General features: G+C 48.3%; 7 protein-coding genes across 7 annotated transcripts; 5 read left to right on the top strand and 2 right to left on the bottom strand.

Annotated features, from left to right (window-relative positions):
* Positions 1-367: 367 nt before the first annotated feature.
* On the top strand, positions 368-2,518 carry TRUGW13939_10800 (uncharacterized protein; the record flags this gene model as incomplete). The annotated part of the gene is made up of 10 exons (XM_035493910.1): positions 368-469; positions 531-551; positions 615-663; positions 718-793; positions 848-1,073; positions 1,126-1,246; positions 1,311-1,654; positions 1,718-1,840; positions 1,896-2,301; positions 2,364-2,518. The coding sequence occupies 10 exons, from the start codon at positions 368-370 to the stop codon at positions 2,516-2,518; spliced, it is 1,623 nt and encodes a 540-aa protein (XP_035349803.1).
* A 639-nt stretch (positions 2,519-3,157) lies between these two features.
* TRUGW13939_10799 (uncharacterized protein) lies at positions 3,158-4,390 on the top strand (the record flags this gene model as incomplete). The annotated part of the gene is made up of 2 exons (XM_035493909.1): positions 3,158-3,278; positions 3,348-4,390. 2 exons carry the CDS (start codon positions 3,158-3,160, stop codon positions 4,388-4,390), a joined length of 1,164 nt encoding a protein of 387 aa, XP_035349802.1.
* A 168-nt stretch (positions 4,391-4,558) lies between these two features.
* Positions 4,559-6,131, bottom strand: TRUGW13939_10798 (uncharacterized protein; the record flags this gene model as incomplete). Its single annotated transcript, XM_035493908.1, has 2 exons — positions 4,559-5,996; positions 6,031-6,131. The coding sequence occupies 2 exons, from the start codon at positions 6,129-6,131 to the stop codon at positions 4,559-4,561; spliced, it is 1,539 nt and encodes a 512-aa protein (XP_035349801.1).
* Positions 6,132-6,701: 570 nt separating this feature from the next.
* On the top strand, positions 6,702-7,964 carry TRUGW13939_10797 (uncharacterized protein; the record flags this gene model as incomplete). Its single annotated transcript, XM_035493907.1, has 2 exons — positions 6,702-7,612; positions 7,664-7,964. The coding sequence occupies 2 exons, from the start codon at positions 6,702-6,704 to the stop codon at positions 7,962-7,964; spliced, it is 1,212 nt and encodes a 403-aa protein (XP_035349800.1).
* A 3,002-nt stretch (positions 7,965-10,966) lies between these two features.
* TRUGW13939_10796 (uncharacterized protein) lies at positions 10,967-11,981 on the top strand (the record flags this gene model as incomplete). Its single annotated transcript, XM_035493906.1, has 3 exons — positions 10,967-11,299; positions 11,350-11,582; positions 11,810-11,981. The coding sequence occupies 3 exons, from the start codon at positions 10,967-10,969 to the stop codon at positions 11,979-11,981; spliced, it is 738 nt and encodes a 245-aa protein (XP_035349799.1).
* Positions 11,982-13,571: 1,590 nt separating this feature from the next.
* Positions 13,572-14,703, top strand: TRUGW13939_10795 (uncharacterized protein; the record flags this gene model as incomplete). The annotated part of the gene is made up of 2 exons (XM_035493905.1): positions 13,572-13,946; positions 14,020-14,703. The coding sequence occupies 2 exons, from the start codon at positions 13,572-13,574 to the stop codon at positions 14,701-14,703; spliced, it is 1,059 nt and encodes a 352-aa protein (XP_035349798.1).
* A 59-nt stretch (positions 14,704-14,762) lies between these two features.
* TRUGW13939_10794 (uncharacterized protein) lies at positions 14,763-15,922 on the bottom strand (the record flags this gene model as incomplete). The annotated part of the gene is made up of 3 exons (XM_035493904.1): positions 14,763-15,554; positions 15,607-15,761; positions 15,811-15,922. The coding sequence occupies 3 exons, from the start codon at positions 15,920-15,922 to the stop codon at positions 14,763-14,765; spliced, it is 1,059 nt and encodes a 352-aa protein (XP_035349797.1).
* Between the last annotated feature and the right edge of the window lie 224 nt (positions 15,923-16,146).

Here is a 16,146-nt window from a genome sequence, read left to right as displayed (position 1 = left end):
GTACATACGCAAAACATTGAACTAAATTAAAACGCAGTTATTATTGGCTAAAGGGAGAGGGGCAGAATTTGCTAAGTTGCTCTCCTGTCACGTCAGAGCGCGCTAAGCTTAATCCATCAAGCTTTTTTTTCCATTTGCCGGTTTGCGATCAGGCTCGTATTCTGAGCTTAGCTTTTTTCTCTCTCTTTAATTTCATTTCCTTGATGATTTTTACTCTTCCAGATTCTCTTTCTCTCTCTAATTTTGTTTAATTATTTTGTGCTGGCTAGACATTATTATTAAACGTCGCCGGTTCAGCCGATTTTGCGGGCCGAAAATTTTCTTTGCGAACGAACGGGTTAGAACTTAGGGCAACTGAATAGCCATCATGTCCAGCTCCGACGAACAAGGCCGCGAGGCTCCTGTTTCTGCGGATCCAAGAGAGTCCAACAGAGATGAATTGGTGGCCGATGAAGATGCTGCTCTTTTGGTAAGTATTTGCTCGTAGCTGTGCATTGCTTGTCGATACTAACCGGGCGGGCGCATTATAGCAAACAATGGGATACCAGCAGGTATGATAATAACAAAAACATCTGATGAGTGTGGAAATGCATGTTTCTAAGACTAGTTTCTAGGTCCTGCATAGATCTTACACCTTGTTCGAGAATTTCTCGACGACTTTTGGTATGACCCTGTGTCCATGTCCATGTTGTGTTACGAGTAGCTAATGTAGATAAGCCGCCTTGTACTTTGTGGGAGGTGTTCGTGTTACATACAGCACAGGAATTGCTAGCGGTGGTAACCTTGCATACTGGTATGGACTATTTGAATTATACTGTATACAATAGCTCACAATAGTCGATTACAGGACGAGCTATTTGGTGACGCTCGTGTTCACTTTTATCAGCGCCGCTGTCATCGCCGAGGTGTGCTCGGCCTCGCCATCTGCAGGTTCAATCTACCTCTGGGCAGCTGAAGCCGGGGGTCCCCGGTTTGGTCGTCTCATGGGATTTGTCGTTGCGTGGTGGAGCACGACAGCTTGGACGACGTTTTGTGCTAGTAACACCCAGGCTGCTGTGAACTATATGCTTTCGGTGCGACAATTTTTTCATCTCGGGGGGAGCTTGCTTGTACTGACAACAACAGGAAATCAACGTGTTCAATCTCAGCTTTCCGACTGACACTAGCGATGTCAAGTTTCGTGCTGTGCAATGGATTTGCACTGAGATCTTGCTGGCATTGGCCGCCGTTATCAATTTCCTCCCGCGTAAGCTTTTTCTCTTTCTTTCTGGTTGCTGCAAACACGAGCTAAGCTTAAAACTCTTGCATAGCGAAATCTTTCCGGTGGATCTTCTACCTTTCCTCGGCTCTTGTGGTCCTCGATTTCTTGCTGAATATGATTTGGCTGCCGATTGGGGTGGCCCAAACCTGGGGTTTCCGCTCTGCGCATGAAGCATTCATGACAACTTATAACGGCACTGGTGCGCCAGCAGGATGGAATTGGTGTTTGTCTTATCTTGCTACGGCCGGCATTTTGATCGGCTTCGATGCTTCGGGCCACGTCGCTGAAGAGACTAAAAATGCTTCTATTACTGCTGCCCGAGGTATCTTTTGGAGCACGGTTGTCAGTGGCTTGGGAGGGTTTGTTGTTGTTATCATGTTCCTCTTCTGCGCGGTATGTTTTGGGTGGAACTACGATATGAAATGACTGAAAACTGACTCTTTTAACATTTTTTAGCCGGATGCTGATACGCTCTTTTCTTTCGGCGCTCCTCAGCCTTTCGTGCCACTGTATGCGGTTGTTCTCGGCCAAGGCGGCCATGTTTTCATGAACGTCATCTGCGTAGTCGCGTTGTGGTTTGTAAGTATCTTCTCAGACTCATTCTGCATCTCTAGCAATACTAATAAACACAAAGAATACGGCAATTGCCATTGTCGCCGCATCTCGTCTCGTCTTCGCTGTCGCCCGTGACGGTGTCTTGCCCTTTTCCGGCTGGGTATCTCGCGTCTCTCCAGAGGGCCAACCGCGCAACGCAGTGATTGTCGTATGGGGTGTAGCAGCCGTCGTGACATGCACAATCCTGCCATCTGCCGTGGCCTTTACCTCGCTCATCTCTGCAGCTGGTGTTCCCTCGGCGGCTGCCTATGGACTCATCTGTCTAGGCCGAGTGTTTTTGACACCAAACTCGTTCCCGACGCCGAAATGGAGTTTGGGCCGGTGGAGCAAGCCGTTTCAGGTGATTTCCATCTTTTGGAACGGATGGGTTGTCGCCGTGTTGTATTCGCCGTATGAGTTTCCTGTTAGTGGGGAGACATTAAACTGTGAGAGAGATTACCCTTGAAACATGTTGAAAAAGTTTCAACAAAAACTGATTTGAAAATAGATGCACCTGTGATCATGGGCGCCGTGACGATTCTCGCTCTGATTTCGTACTGGATGACGCCCGAGGAGTCCTGGCTGCCCAGGAACCGGATTTCGCACTTTATCCACAGCAAGGGGGAGGCTACAGAGACTACGACGGAAGTTGCTGAGAACTGATCAGTGTGTGCATACAGATATAGAAACATAGACGTTGGATGCATGTTCCTGGACCGGCAATTCGGCTCTCGGATGGATGGCATCGGGCTTGGTGTATATAAATGTGGAATATAGGCGCACAGATCTGCTTGTTAGAACGTCGCACAGACTCCCGTCAGGGTAATGCTAGATAATCTACATCACACGATCTAATGAAAGAGGCGCGACCATCCCTGAGTCGCGCATCGTACGGAGTACACAGAAAGTATTCAGAGTGCCGAAAAAAAAGGGGCACGTGGAATAGGCCCACAGCGTTATCACCAAACTAGCCCGCATCGGGTTTAAATATCCGCGTTAGTCATGCAATAACCAACACCATTAAAGGTTACAGACATCCTGCGAGGCTAAGTTGGAAAAAAAAAAAAAAAAAGAAAAACAATCCCTGTTGGGTCCGGCTTTCTTCCAGACAAGGGAATGGGGAAGTCCGAGTTGTCGCCCGGAAATTCGATTTTGGTTCAAAAAAAAACCAGACAAAGACGGATCATGATAAGGGCGCAATTGACGGACTTGAATCGCGTCTATCTCACTGTATCCCTCGCCGCGCTACCCCTGCTTGCCCTCTGGTGTTTCAGGCGACGAAGAAGAAACCACAGAATCGCAATGGCCAAGGTTCCTTCCAAGACCGTCGTCATTGTCGGTGCTTCCTGGGCGGGAATCAATGTTGCCCATGGCTTGCTGAAGCAGGTGCCCAATGTTAATGTGGTTTTGGTCAATCCGTCGGGTAAGCTCCCAGGATGCACATGTCACATCCATTGATTCAATGCTGATGTTTAAATTATATAAAAAAAAGAGGACTTTTACTTCAATATTGCTTCGCCGCGAGTTATCGCAAGGCCCCAGGCATTCAGCAGAGACAAGTACATGTATCCAATTCAAGAACTGTTTGAGAAATATCCCGCCGAAGTCAGGGCAGGCTTTGGATTTGTCCTTGGCAAGGCGACGGCTGTTGATATCGACGGGAAAAAAGTCTATGTCACGGAACAAGGTGCAGAGAAAGAAAGATATATTGCATATGACTATCTGGTCATTTCATCCGGAAGTACGACCAAGGCGACACTGGGCGGCTCCTCGCTCAAGGTGCCCTTCAAAGCATCCAAGGATAGCAACACAGACATCGACATCAAGAACGCGCAAGATTCCATTCAAGCTGCCAAGAGCGTCATCATCGGCGGAGCCGGCGCTGTGGGCGTCGAATTCGCCGCGGAGCTGGCAGAGGAAAGACCCGATATCAAAGTCATCCTGGTCACGCCAACAGACCGAGTACTCCCTACTCTCAAGAACGGCCCTCGCTCCAAGGCGGAAAAAGTGCTCAAGGCAAAAGGGATCGAAATCGTCACCAAAGAGGCAGTCGAGGCTGCAAATTTCGACTCGGTGGCCAACAAATGGACTGTCATACTGACCACTGGCAACACCATGACCGCCGATGTCTATATCCATGCAGCGGGGGTTGTTCCCAATAATGAATTCATCCCGCGCGCTCTGCTCGATGAAGATGGCTGGGTCGAAGTCGACCGCCATTTCCGCGCCAGCAGGATCCCCTTGTCGGCAAACATCTACGCCGTTGGGGATATCACGTCGCACACGCAGCGCATTGCCGCCCGCATGCCTACGATAACCGGTGCTGTGGTTAGCAACTTAAAAGCCGATATTCTAGGCAAGGGGGCGCGCTCAACTTTCGATGCTGCCAAACAAAGCGTGTTGCTGGCTGTGCCGCTTGGCAAATCGGACGGCACCGGGCAGATGGGATGGTTTGTTTTCCCGGGATTTGTGCTGGCAATATTCAAGGGCAAGGATTTTATGACGGGGCAGGGGAGAAAGTTGGTATCTGGTTAATTTCGGTTGGGGGGTTTTTTAATGCTTTATTGTTTGATACCAACAACCGTGGCGGGCGGCATCATGTATTATCCATTGGACTTATCATTATCATACGTAAATAATTCAAGATTATGGTGGACTTTTTTCAACACACTATGGCGAGCATGGAATGGATCAATTGAATGGTCATGTAAAAGACCAGCCGCCTGTTTTTTCGGCAAAAAAGTTGTCTGGGTCATACGTGTTCTTGATCTCCTGCAATCTTGCAAACGTCGAAAATGTCGACAACGGATTCTGATCCGCGCTTGCGTCGCTGATGAACAGTGGCAAGCCATCCGCATTACCAGATGCCTCGACCATATCACGGAAACTAGCTTGTATAGCCTCATATTCAGCTTGTGGCAGACCAGGAAGAGTCTCCAAAATATAACTAATCCAGAACCAGGGCCCATCAGGCATCTGTATAGCATTCCCTCCATTCTGGGAGTTGCTAGCGTCCGTCAGGCTCCGAGGAACAGGCTCAAAGTTGAACGAGAGCAGTTCGTAACTGCTCTTGTGTGTCTCGGCCCAGTCGCGCCATTGATGAATGGTTGTCTGGTAGCTATCATCATTGACCCGATGCACCCCGACGCGGAAAGTGTTGTCGCCTCGCGTCAGTTGGGTTAGGAATGGTATTGGCATGTTGATTACTTCTGGGTATGTTCTGATAGCCATGGTGTTGAGCAGATAAGGAATGCTGGTAAAGTTCCCAAACACATCACCTGGGTCGAGACCATCATAAACAAGAAACAGGAGAATGGCTTCGTCAAGATTCAACCCGAGACCCGGCGTCGGTAGTTTCATATAGGTTGCAACAATGCTTGCCTTGGGGTCTGGATTGTACTGCATAAAGTCCCTGATGGCGCTTGCCACGGCATCAGTCTGCTCGAACAGGTAGATAACATTGCCCGCAGCAAATTGTGTCGCTGGTCGACTCTGGACGGTATATCTGGTGACAATCCCATAGGCATTTCCGCCTCCTCCGCGAAGACCGAAGAAGAGATCTGGATACGACTCGGCCGACGCATCCACTACTTCTCCGCTGGGCAAGACGACCTCCAGCTCGCGAAAGTCATCGCATGCCATGCCGTATTGAGGCGAGAGATAGCCCAAGCCACCACCAAGACCAGCCCCGGTACCGACACCAGCCAGTGTAGGGCCGAGTATGGTCCGATCAAACTGGGCATAATAGTCGTATAGCTCGCCATAGGTGCTGCCGGGCTCATACGTGGCAAGCGTTGTGGATGGGTCATAGGATTTCGCATTCATAGAGCCTATATCAATGAGAACGCCACTATCCACTGACGAGAAGAAGTTGTTGGTGTTGTGGCCGCCGGCCTTGACTGCAAACCGGCTGCCAAAAGCCCGGATAGCCTGCAACGCGAGGGATACATCTTGGGCGGACGCTGGGTATACAATGCACGAGGGCTGGTACTCGCTTTGAAGCGCGTTCCAGTAGTCTTCTCTGCTCGCGATGTATCGTAGATCCAGGGGGCTCACAGCCACCTTGCTAGCTCCGAGCGAGCTCGTCAGGTTTGTGCATGCAGCTAGCCCAGGGTCTACAGATCTGCATGCTGGAACGATGCTGCTTACAATCAAAGCAAGCGCTGTGAACATACTGTCGGTATGGCTGGTTCAAGTGTACCGCAAGATTGACCTGCAAAGAAAGCTCGCGGTTCATTTCTTCGGGTCTGGTGATTGTGATTGTGATGGCTTGCATGAGGCTACACAGTTTGCAGTTAGCTTGTTGATGCTATTGGCCCATACTGTGAACATGTCTGCAGCTCAATCCTCAAGCCTCAACAATGAAGTTGTCTGGCATCAACATATAGGCTTCCCAGTAAATTACGATGGCTAATAGCGACAACAACGCACACTCACAAATTCAAGTTGAATAAACTAGAAATAATATCGATGCCTGAAACTACAGCGCGACAACGCTCTTAATGCGGTTAGCGTCTGGGGCTGTAACCGTCCATATCGGGACTAGCTTCATGGCGATCACTACCAAAAGCCTCACTTTATTTTTGACTATTTTAAGCACGTTTTTTTTATTTCTTCTAGAAGAATAAACAGTGCCACATTTAGTGGCCCCTGCGAGCGCTGAATTCTGCCATAATGGGACACTTCGGGGGGTTTAATGATATCATCGCGCTCGACAAGCTCTATATAAGCCGGGGACAATCTCACTCCAAGGTGTCTGTTCACACATCAACGCAAGTCCACACAAGATAACTAGGACGCTGAAATCTTTGAACCCTGGCATTTAGCATTGAATTGAACATTAAACATGCTAGCCCACATTTCTCAGCTAGCGCTCTTCCTAGAGCTCGTCTCATGCATATCCATCCCAAACCAAGGCAACAGCCTCAACCTCGCTCCTGCACCTCACCATGTGGCTGTATCTAAACACCACCGACGAGAGGCCCACTCGCGGAGGAGCTTCAACAAGCGATCAAACAGCACTTTGATTCGCCCGACCAACTCCAACTTGCAGTACGCCGTCGAAGTCAAGTTCAACGGAGTTCCGCGGTATCTACTACTCGACACCGGCAGCTCCGATACGTGGATGTTCGGCCGTGATTTCCAGTGCCTTAGTAATACGTCATGTAACACTGGTCCGCCGTACACTGGCGAGATTGACACTATCACGGGCGAGACTTTCAACATGGTCTACGGTAATCTAGAAAACGTCACAGGTGAAGTCGGCTACGCGGATGTATCCGTGGCCGGTCTCTCGGTGGAAAACCAAGAGGTCTCTGTATTGACAGAGGGCTTCTGGCAGGGTGACGGTGTTTTGAGCGGTGTCCTGGGTGTTGGCTCCTCTGGGCTGACAAATGTCTTCCAAGAACCTAATCCCGCGGACCTACACCCTTATTCGCCAGTGCTTGAGTCCATGTACAACAGGACCGGCCAAATCGACCCGGTTTTTAGTCTGGCTCTCCAGCGCGGTGACGATGCCGGCTATTTGGCCTTTGGCGGTCTCCCGCCAGTCGATTTCGAGCACGACTTTGCCTCGACCAAGATCGTCGGTGTCCCGTTTGGAACGCACGGTAAAGAACGGGAGTTCTATGCCATTGAGAATTCAGGGTTCGAGCTGAATGGCAAGACCCACAACGCTTCATTCCGGGCTGTTGTCGACAGTGGGACTTACGCCAACCGCTTCCCAACCGCAGTGGCTGACAAAATCAATGCTGCCTTGTGGGTTTCTTTTCTTTGTTTCCTTCTAAATATGCTAATTTTGCCCCACAGCAAACCCCCTGCAACGTATCTTAAAGAATACGATGCTTACGCTGTTCCCTGCAACGCAACGGCACCCGAATTAGGAATCTCTATCGGTGGCAAAACTTTTTACATTCACCCTACCGACATGGTTATGCCAGTAGGGCAGGACGATATCTGTTTGACGAGTATCTTCCGAGGCTTTGATCTGGACCCCAGTGTCTATCCTGATGGGCTATATATTTTCGGAGATGTGTTCCTGCACAATGTGATTGCCGTTTTTGATATCGGAAACGAGCAGATTCACTTTGCTCCGCACAATAATTATTAGAACTTTATTTGTATTATTTCTTTGTTTCAGAGATACCACATGTGCAGTTGAACGTGGAGCTTATTGTATTAATGTTCAGTTTTATAACAATAGAATCCTTTTTGAACAATAACCATATTCGGCATTCCGATATCGCAAGCTAACTGTTATAAACAACAGACACCCTCCAGGCAACTTTTATTTCAGTCCCTTTCTTTTGGATTCCATTGGATCCATATACTGGCGTGGCTTACCAGTGGTCACGAACATGGGTTGCCCTACTTACCGTATTAGGAAAGTCGGTGTTGCCCGACGCCGGTGTGCATGCCCCCCTTTTTCCCACATTTCCTGTGAAATTTTTTCCTTCCCTCCAAATATTTGCTACATACTAGACTTCATTTTCTTTCTGCAAAATCTCTCGGGGTGTGACTATGGAGGTATGTCTGATTCGTGTGGTTCGTTGATGAGAGACTAACTGACTATACCAGGTCCCCGGAAAGACTCGACCAGAAAGGACGATCTATCGACCTTTTTCCTGAGTCGTGGCTTTACTCTTAGCTTCTTGAATGAAAAATCCAAATCACGTTTGCCGTGTCTTCCTCAGGCGAAGCCATTCTTATCCACGACATCTCCGTCAACATCCTCTGAGAACGTCGACTTCCTATTTCCCACAAAGTCAACAAGAAGATGCAGCTTCTGAAGTATATCCATCAAGCTCCAGGGCTGTATGGGAACATTCGAAACCGTCAAAGCGTCCCCGATATTCTCATTCGCTGTTCTGCGCCGTGTATACAATTAATAGTACCTCTTCGAGACACAAGTCAGATGATAGGCTCTAGACATCGAGCAACTCGCACCAAGAAGGTGCTGCTAACAATTTGAGGGATATGGCTTGTCGGCAAAGATGGAAAGAAACCTTGTCAAGCAAGGCCAGTTCTGGCATTTCTTCTGCAAAGATCTACAGGTGCACGTCGGCCAGCGGCCCGTCTACAACCCAATCAAGCAACGGAGAAGTAGCCTACTTTGGAGTATGTATTACAATGTATTGCAGTCTTGTATTATTCAAGCTAACCAAGTCAATAGACTATCAAGAATGCCGAAGTGGAACCAGGGCATTCAAGTCAGCCCAACAGGTCCAAGGAGCACACAATTTCGGTATGTATATTTGGAGTCTACTGACACCAACGGCTAAGACTCAACCAACAACATACCTCCAGCACCAGCAGTGCCACCAACACAACCAGAACCACCAGCAACAATGACAACTAGTTTGTCTATGCAGTCCTGGAAATACAGAGCAGTTAGTTGTTCCCGACAATCAACTACAGGCCATTGCAAGGACTAGAATTCTCCTCTAATCCAATTCGAAGACATGTTTCCTCGTGCCGTTTACGAGCCAAGTGAAAAAATAATGATGTCTTGTCGGATACCTTGACAATCATTGCGGATTCTATGTGGCGACATCACAACAAACTAATCATGCAACACGCTCAAAAACTCGATACAAACTCCAAGCTAATCAAAACTTACAAAAGCCTTAAAATGGCTACTAATGCTCCTACAAATGTATGTATCACTTCTCGCCTAATCATGACTGTTCTAACCATCATTAGTACCTCCAAATTAACTCGATCCAACGACCTAAAATCCACCACTAGCTTAATATATCGCTCCAACCATCGACCTTGACATTCAATGTTCGAGACTTCTTACACGAGTTTTTCATAGAACAGCATTACGGAAGATCGATAGGATCGAAAACCAGATCCTTGACGCCTACGCGAATTTCTCATCTTTCATCTCCATACCAAGGTTACCCTTACAATTGGTAGCGTGTCCTACGAACCAAGGACCCTCCTTGTGCTGACTTCAAAACGAAAAGTCAGTTCGCTAGATGCCTGGGATCTGAGCGGCTTTTGACCCCGGGACCGGTCTTCACCTCCGTCGTCAACTATTGACGACCGCCTCGATAGGGAGTCACTCTTCTCCGAAGTACGATTCCTGCTGGGCTCTGGCCACAATGCCACATGGAATTATGTCGTTCAGTGGCACACGATGGCGTTGAACTAACATGTGGGAAGCCGCGCAGATGCTAGTTTTTGTTCAGGAACACCGGAACCTCGCTACAGCTCCTTGTTGTCAAGATACCAAGTCAGGGCCTATAGTGGATACTCAAAGCTAGGGCAAAACTTGAGAAAGACATCGCTTGGTGTATCAATAGATACTGGCCGAGATGACATTGAAGGAGTGGAATTACGGTTGATATCAAAAAGAGGATCAGATAACATCGAAATTAAACTGCACGTTCCAAGGAAACTCCGCGCAAAGGTCGGGGATTTTTTGCATGGCACAACGAGCTTTGGCCATGGCCCAAGAGCCATTGCCTGACGTTTTGGTGGGAAACCACCACACAAAAAGCTCTGTCCTCCACACGTCAAGCACTTTATTGGGCACTTGCCCATTGGCCGAGTTTTATAAATGACGTTCAGTCTTTTTGCTCTGGAATAAACTGCTCGGTGTACTCATGTCTTGATTTAAGACCAATGCATCAAAGCATGCCAGCCACAAGGAAATGAGCCCCAGCGAGTTTAGATCTGAAATGACAAAAACGGCATTTGAGATCAGCCAGGCATATCGCCTGGAACCTCAACCAGGACCAGACAGAAACCGGTGATGTGGGCGGTGAATTCGAAAACATATCGAAGACCCTGTTAAGGGAGGATTATCTCAAGTTCTTTCTCTTTTTCATATCTAGCGTCTTGGAGAGCTATCAAAGCAACCAGTGCGGCGACAGTCGACGAGTTGACACTAGGCTTCGCTATAACTGAAGCATTAAGAAGTCACTCTCGATTGCTTGCAAGTTGAAATCCGCTTCCAAGATTGGGCAAAAGCAATTATGCTCCTCAGAACTATTTCTGAGAAGCATCGCCGTTTATCTTACTCTACTTGCCTCGATATTGGATAAAAGCACCAAAAGGCCAGACAGGCCTTACAAGCATCGGCGGACTTTCAGAGCTATTTGAATGAAATCCGAAGAATTCCTATTTCATCAGGAGCTTTTACTCAACTTTCAGAGCATATCTGAGCAGCTCGACATACAACGGGTTGGCGTCGATGGTGTCAAAAGATATGAATTCGACACGATTATTGATCAGAAAACGATCCGACGAGGTCGAAGATCAACGCCCGTTATCGAGTACTGGGTTCAAATCTCGACGAAACCCCTACAAACAGTATCTTGGTCTGTTTCCTGCAAGCAATTCAAGAAATCACGCCAGATCAGGAGTACTGAATCCCGTTTTTTCCGTACGCGCTGTGTCGGACCTGATCTATCGAAACATCTAGTCTTCCTGAAAGTAAGTATATTGTGTTCTTGACGTCCATACCCTGCTAACTTTGAAGATAGCTTGCGTTATGGACGATGATTCCATCCGACAGAAACTGTGTGATGAAATTGACCGACTGGAGGATGGCAACCACGCTCGCCACCCATCACCTCATCGTCCGCAAAGCCCGCATGGTTGTCGACCACTATATCCAATGGGTGAAGATCTATGTACATCATTGCACTTCTTCGGACAAGCACGGCAACCTAGTAGACGAACTCGTAATTTCGATCGAAAGCGCGATCTACTCAGAGTACGCATACATCAAAGCTATACGCAAGTTATGCAATAGGGAATCATGCAGCGCGCCTGGGAATACCAAGCATTCACCCGCGGCGAAACTTAGCGAAACTTCCTGGGCACGCCTGGTGGTACTCCAAAGCCCAGCTCACCGTGGCCTTCCCTAAGAGAATCGAGCAGAAAAGTTTTGGATTTTAATTTGCCAAAAAAACACCTGGTAACCAATGTGTTTCATATCAGAACACCAGCCTCAGGAGCAGGACAGAAAGCCATTGTCGATGTCGCTCGACACGCATGGGACAAAGAACTTGTTCCTCTTTCTTCTAACCCCGTGTCTTGCAATTTTGGTTCTTCAGTTACCCTTGTTGCTACTCGTCTGCTCGAGTCACTGGACCGTGCGTCCATTGACTAACAATTGCTCCAAGTAACTCTGCTTCGTATCAAAGATCTTTGCTTACAGGTTTCTCGCAGCCATGGGGACCAGGCAGAAGTATTCATTATAAGAGTCTGGATACTTTGAGTTTCGTTGGCTGGCTTTTCCAAAGCCTCTCTATACTTGGGACCTTCCAGCAATGACATTAGCTGAAATGTCGCCTGCGTTGAAGACAAAGCTCCTCAATGGATGTACGGAGGACTCGAAATTTTCGAGTCTATATACATCTTTTACTATCTCTATGCCTACTGATGAAACAGTCATATCACTGTACTCACGGTTTTTTGTATTTACTTGCTCTCCCCAGCATCCGAGGATGCACGCATCTTTTCTTCAGCGGGAACTTAGGCGCTCCTGTCAAGACGTGGCACAACAACGAATCTACAATGGCCGATGTTCAAGGACCAGGTGAAGGCCGTAAAGGACACAATTAAGGCTAGAGAGGACATGGCGGCCTTAACCGTGGAAGGGTTGGAATCCGTCAACACGTCGACAAGCCGCCTTTATCATGGAATAGTTTCAAATTCAGCTTCCACCAAACCATGAAAACTCGATTTCGGAGAAAATAGCATCTGAGTATGATTTTGATACTCAATGCGGCTTGAATTATGGATTGTATATAGCTACAAATATGCTAACAACCTTTATTCACGTCTCAGCCATCAGAGCTGAGCTAGATGGCATCAAAAGGGTATCTTCACAGCCCATGCCTTTATTATGTGGAATACGTTCTGGCTTGGGTGTTTCTATTATGACAGGCAACATCTCTCACCCCAGGAACCTCCATGGTTGTTTTGCACGCAAGAATGAATTTTCACCTCAACCTCAAAATCATATCTCATAAAATGAGCCTCGACGTATTAGCCATGCCCACCGAAATTCATCTGCTACCCAGTGACACCAAGTCCATCGATTCTACCAAGTCCACCGAGTCTTCGAGTCTATTCAGCTGGATCATATTTTGTCGAAAGGCTTTTTTGGTTGGCAGCTAACATGCTGAGAATCTTCAATCTCCACTATGAAGCAAGCATACTCCCGTGAAGCAGTCAAAAAAAAAATGAATTACCAAAGGACATTGACGCGGACGTGGCCGGCTGTCGTCTGGGACAAGTGTTTTCTAACATTATGATCCGGCAAACATTGTCATCAATCTGCTCATACTTTCCGTACTTTCGATACTGAACATATCCATGGATGCATGAGTTTCTGACCGCAACACCGGAACAAGTCCAGGTTATCTTGGAAAAACCCTGGTCATACCAGGATTTACTTGATCTTCCAAAGATTGAAACATTCTGCAAGAACATTCTACATCATTGTGTTTACAGCGTTAGCCAAAGGAACTCCCAGAGAAATGATCTATGTGGGATCTTCAACTACGAATATAGTAAGGCGTGTAAGCGAGCATCGAACGATTCTTTTGCACTCCAAAAATAGTATTAGAGTACATGTAATCTTGGTTAGCTTGCGGGGTTCTGCATGGATGACGTGATTCTCTGATGGTTATTTCTACAATAATTTAATTCTTGACAACATTGACAAACATCTACTTGTATTCAACATAGAAACATGTCGACCTCGTTCACCTCCATCCCCAGTATCGACCTGTCCCCCACCACCAACAAACAACACCAACTCTCCCAACTCCACCACGCATTAACCTCAGTCGGCTTCTTATACATACACAACCACGGGGTCCCTGCCGACGCAATCACCGACCTCGTCAATGCCCTTCCCCATCTTTTTTCTCTAACCGATACCGCCAAAGAAGCCATCGCACTACACCACTCCCCCCATTTCTTGGGATACAGCAGCGTCGGCGCCGAAACAACAGCCGGCAAACTCGATTGCCGCGAACAAGTCGAATACGCAACCGAGTTACCGCAGACATGGAGTGCGGAGAATGGAATGGCTTTGTATGAGCGATTAAAGGGGCCGAACCAGGTATTTCCCCTTCATTTTCAACTCTGGATGAATCGATGATATTAAATAGTTGGAAAAAAAAAAAAAAAAAAAGTGGCCAGCCGAATACCCCAGTCTCCGCCCTATTGTCGAGCGCTACATCCGCGAACTGACACAGCTGGGCGAGCGGTTTCTGCGTCTTGTCGCCGAGGCGTTGGGGCTTCCTTTGCCAGAAATGTTTTTCCCGTTTTTGTCAGAGCAGCACCGACTCAAACTCGTGCATTATCCTGCTGTATCTTCATCTTCCTTATCTGATGACAGCAGGCAAGGTGTCGGTCCGCACAAAGACTCCTCTGGCTGGTGGACGTTTCTCCTCCAGGCATCACCGCCCCATATCAAGGGACTACAAGCGCTCAATCGCGAGGGCCAGTGGATCGACGTGCCAAACGTGCCGGGCACATTTGTCGTGAATATCGGACAAGCGTTTGAAGTCGTCACCAATGGGGTGTGCAAGGCGACTATCCATCGAGTACTCTCGGGCCAGGACGAGAGATTTAGTATTCCGTTTTTTCAGGGGGTTAGAGGGGATTTGACAAAACAGGAAGCTGTGGACACACTGAAGGAATATTTTCAGCCGCGACGACAGAGGAGGAGTCTGGAAGAAGATATTGACTCGCCGTTTTTAAAAGGCAAATACAATACCTGGGGCGAGTCGCAGCTGCGTACCAAGATCCGGTCGCATCGAGACGTGGGCAGGAAGTTTTATGCAGATGTGTACGAAAAGTATATCAACGACTAGTTGTATGCTATTTACATTTTACTATATATGGGAATCATATATACTGTACTGTAACGAATCTATACAAAACGCAGCGGCTGCGCTTCAGGCGCGTTCTGGGCAGCCTCTTCAATCTTTGCCAAAATCTCCGGCGTCAGCTTATCAACCACGGCAAGCGCCTTGACATTCTCAAACACCTGCTCCGGACGCGAGGCACCCGTGATAAGCGACGAGACATTCGGATTCTTGAGCGCCCACGCAAGCGCCAACTGGGCGAGAGTGGCACCCAGCTCCTCGGCAATAGGCTTCAGGCGCGCGACAACAGCCAGGTTCGCCTTCCATGTCTCGTCGCCAAAGGTCTTTGCGAAGTTTGTAATGAAAGCGCTGCGGCCATCGCCCTCGGCGAGTCGCGACCCCGGAGGCGGCGCGGCGACATCGTTGTACTTGCCCGTCAGGATCCCCTGTTTCAGCGGCGAGAAGACGGTTAAACCCAGACCGTGCTCGGCGTATAGCCAACGGTACTCGGCCTCGACACGCTCGCGCGCTAGGAGGTTGTACTGTGGCTGCTCGACAACGGGGCCGATGAGACCCAGTTTGTCGGCGACGCGCCAGGCAGATGCAATCTCGCTGGCGGACCATTCAGAGGTGCCCCAGTAGAATGCCTTGCCCTGGTTGATAACGTGGTTGAACGCGCGCACAACCTCTTCAATGGGCGTCTGACGGTCCGGGCGGTGGGCGTAGACAATGTCGACATAGGGCAGGTCCAGGCGCTTCAGGGACAGATCCAAGCCTTCGATAACGTGTTTGCGCGAGAGGCCTTTGTTGTTGAGCGGGTTGGCGGGGTTGGCGGCATTTGCTTGGCCGTGATAGATCTGACTTGTTTAGCTTATACAACCAGACTTTTATAAAAAAAGGAAAAGATACCTTTGTCGAAATGACCAGGTCCTGCTGCTTCCAGCCAAACTTTTTGATAGCCTGGCCCATGATGATCTCCGACTTGCCTCCTTCATATCCCTCGGCGGTGTCGAAGAAATTGACGCCAACGTCGTAGGCGGCCTTCATGCACGAGTATGTTTTTTCTGCTCGCAAGTTAGCTACTACCACTACTACTATCTGGTCAGTAATTACCATCATCAACATGGCCGCCGTACGTGAGCCATCCGCCCAGCGAAATGGCCGAGACCTTGAGCCCGGTTCGCCCGAGGAAGCGGTATTGCATTGGAGGGAGGTTTTCAGCCATGGCGAAGGATTGATTGATTGATTGATTGATTGATTGAATGATTAAATGAATGAATGAATATGGTTGATTATTCAAGGTTGGCCAAGATGGAAGAAGTGTGTTTGAGGGGCAGGGATATTTTAACCGGGACAGGGATGTTTTAAACGTGCAGGGCCGAGCAAAGCCAATTAGTTTAGCCCCTCCATAACAACAGCAATGGCGCAATTATTAATATTAATGTTCAT

This window comes from Talaromyces rugulosus, chromosome VI (assembly GCF_013368755.1).
Source record: "Talaromyces rugulosus chromosome VI, complete sequence".
Taxonomy (NCBI): domain Eukaryota; kingdom Fungi; phylum Ascomycota; class Eurotiomycetes; order Eurotiales; family Trichocomaceae; genus Talaromyces; species Talaromyces rugulosus.
The sequence above is the reverse complement of the archived record's forward strand: the minus strand, read 5'-3'. Positions and strand labels throughout refer to the sequence as shown.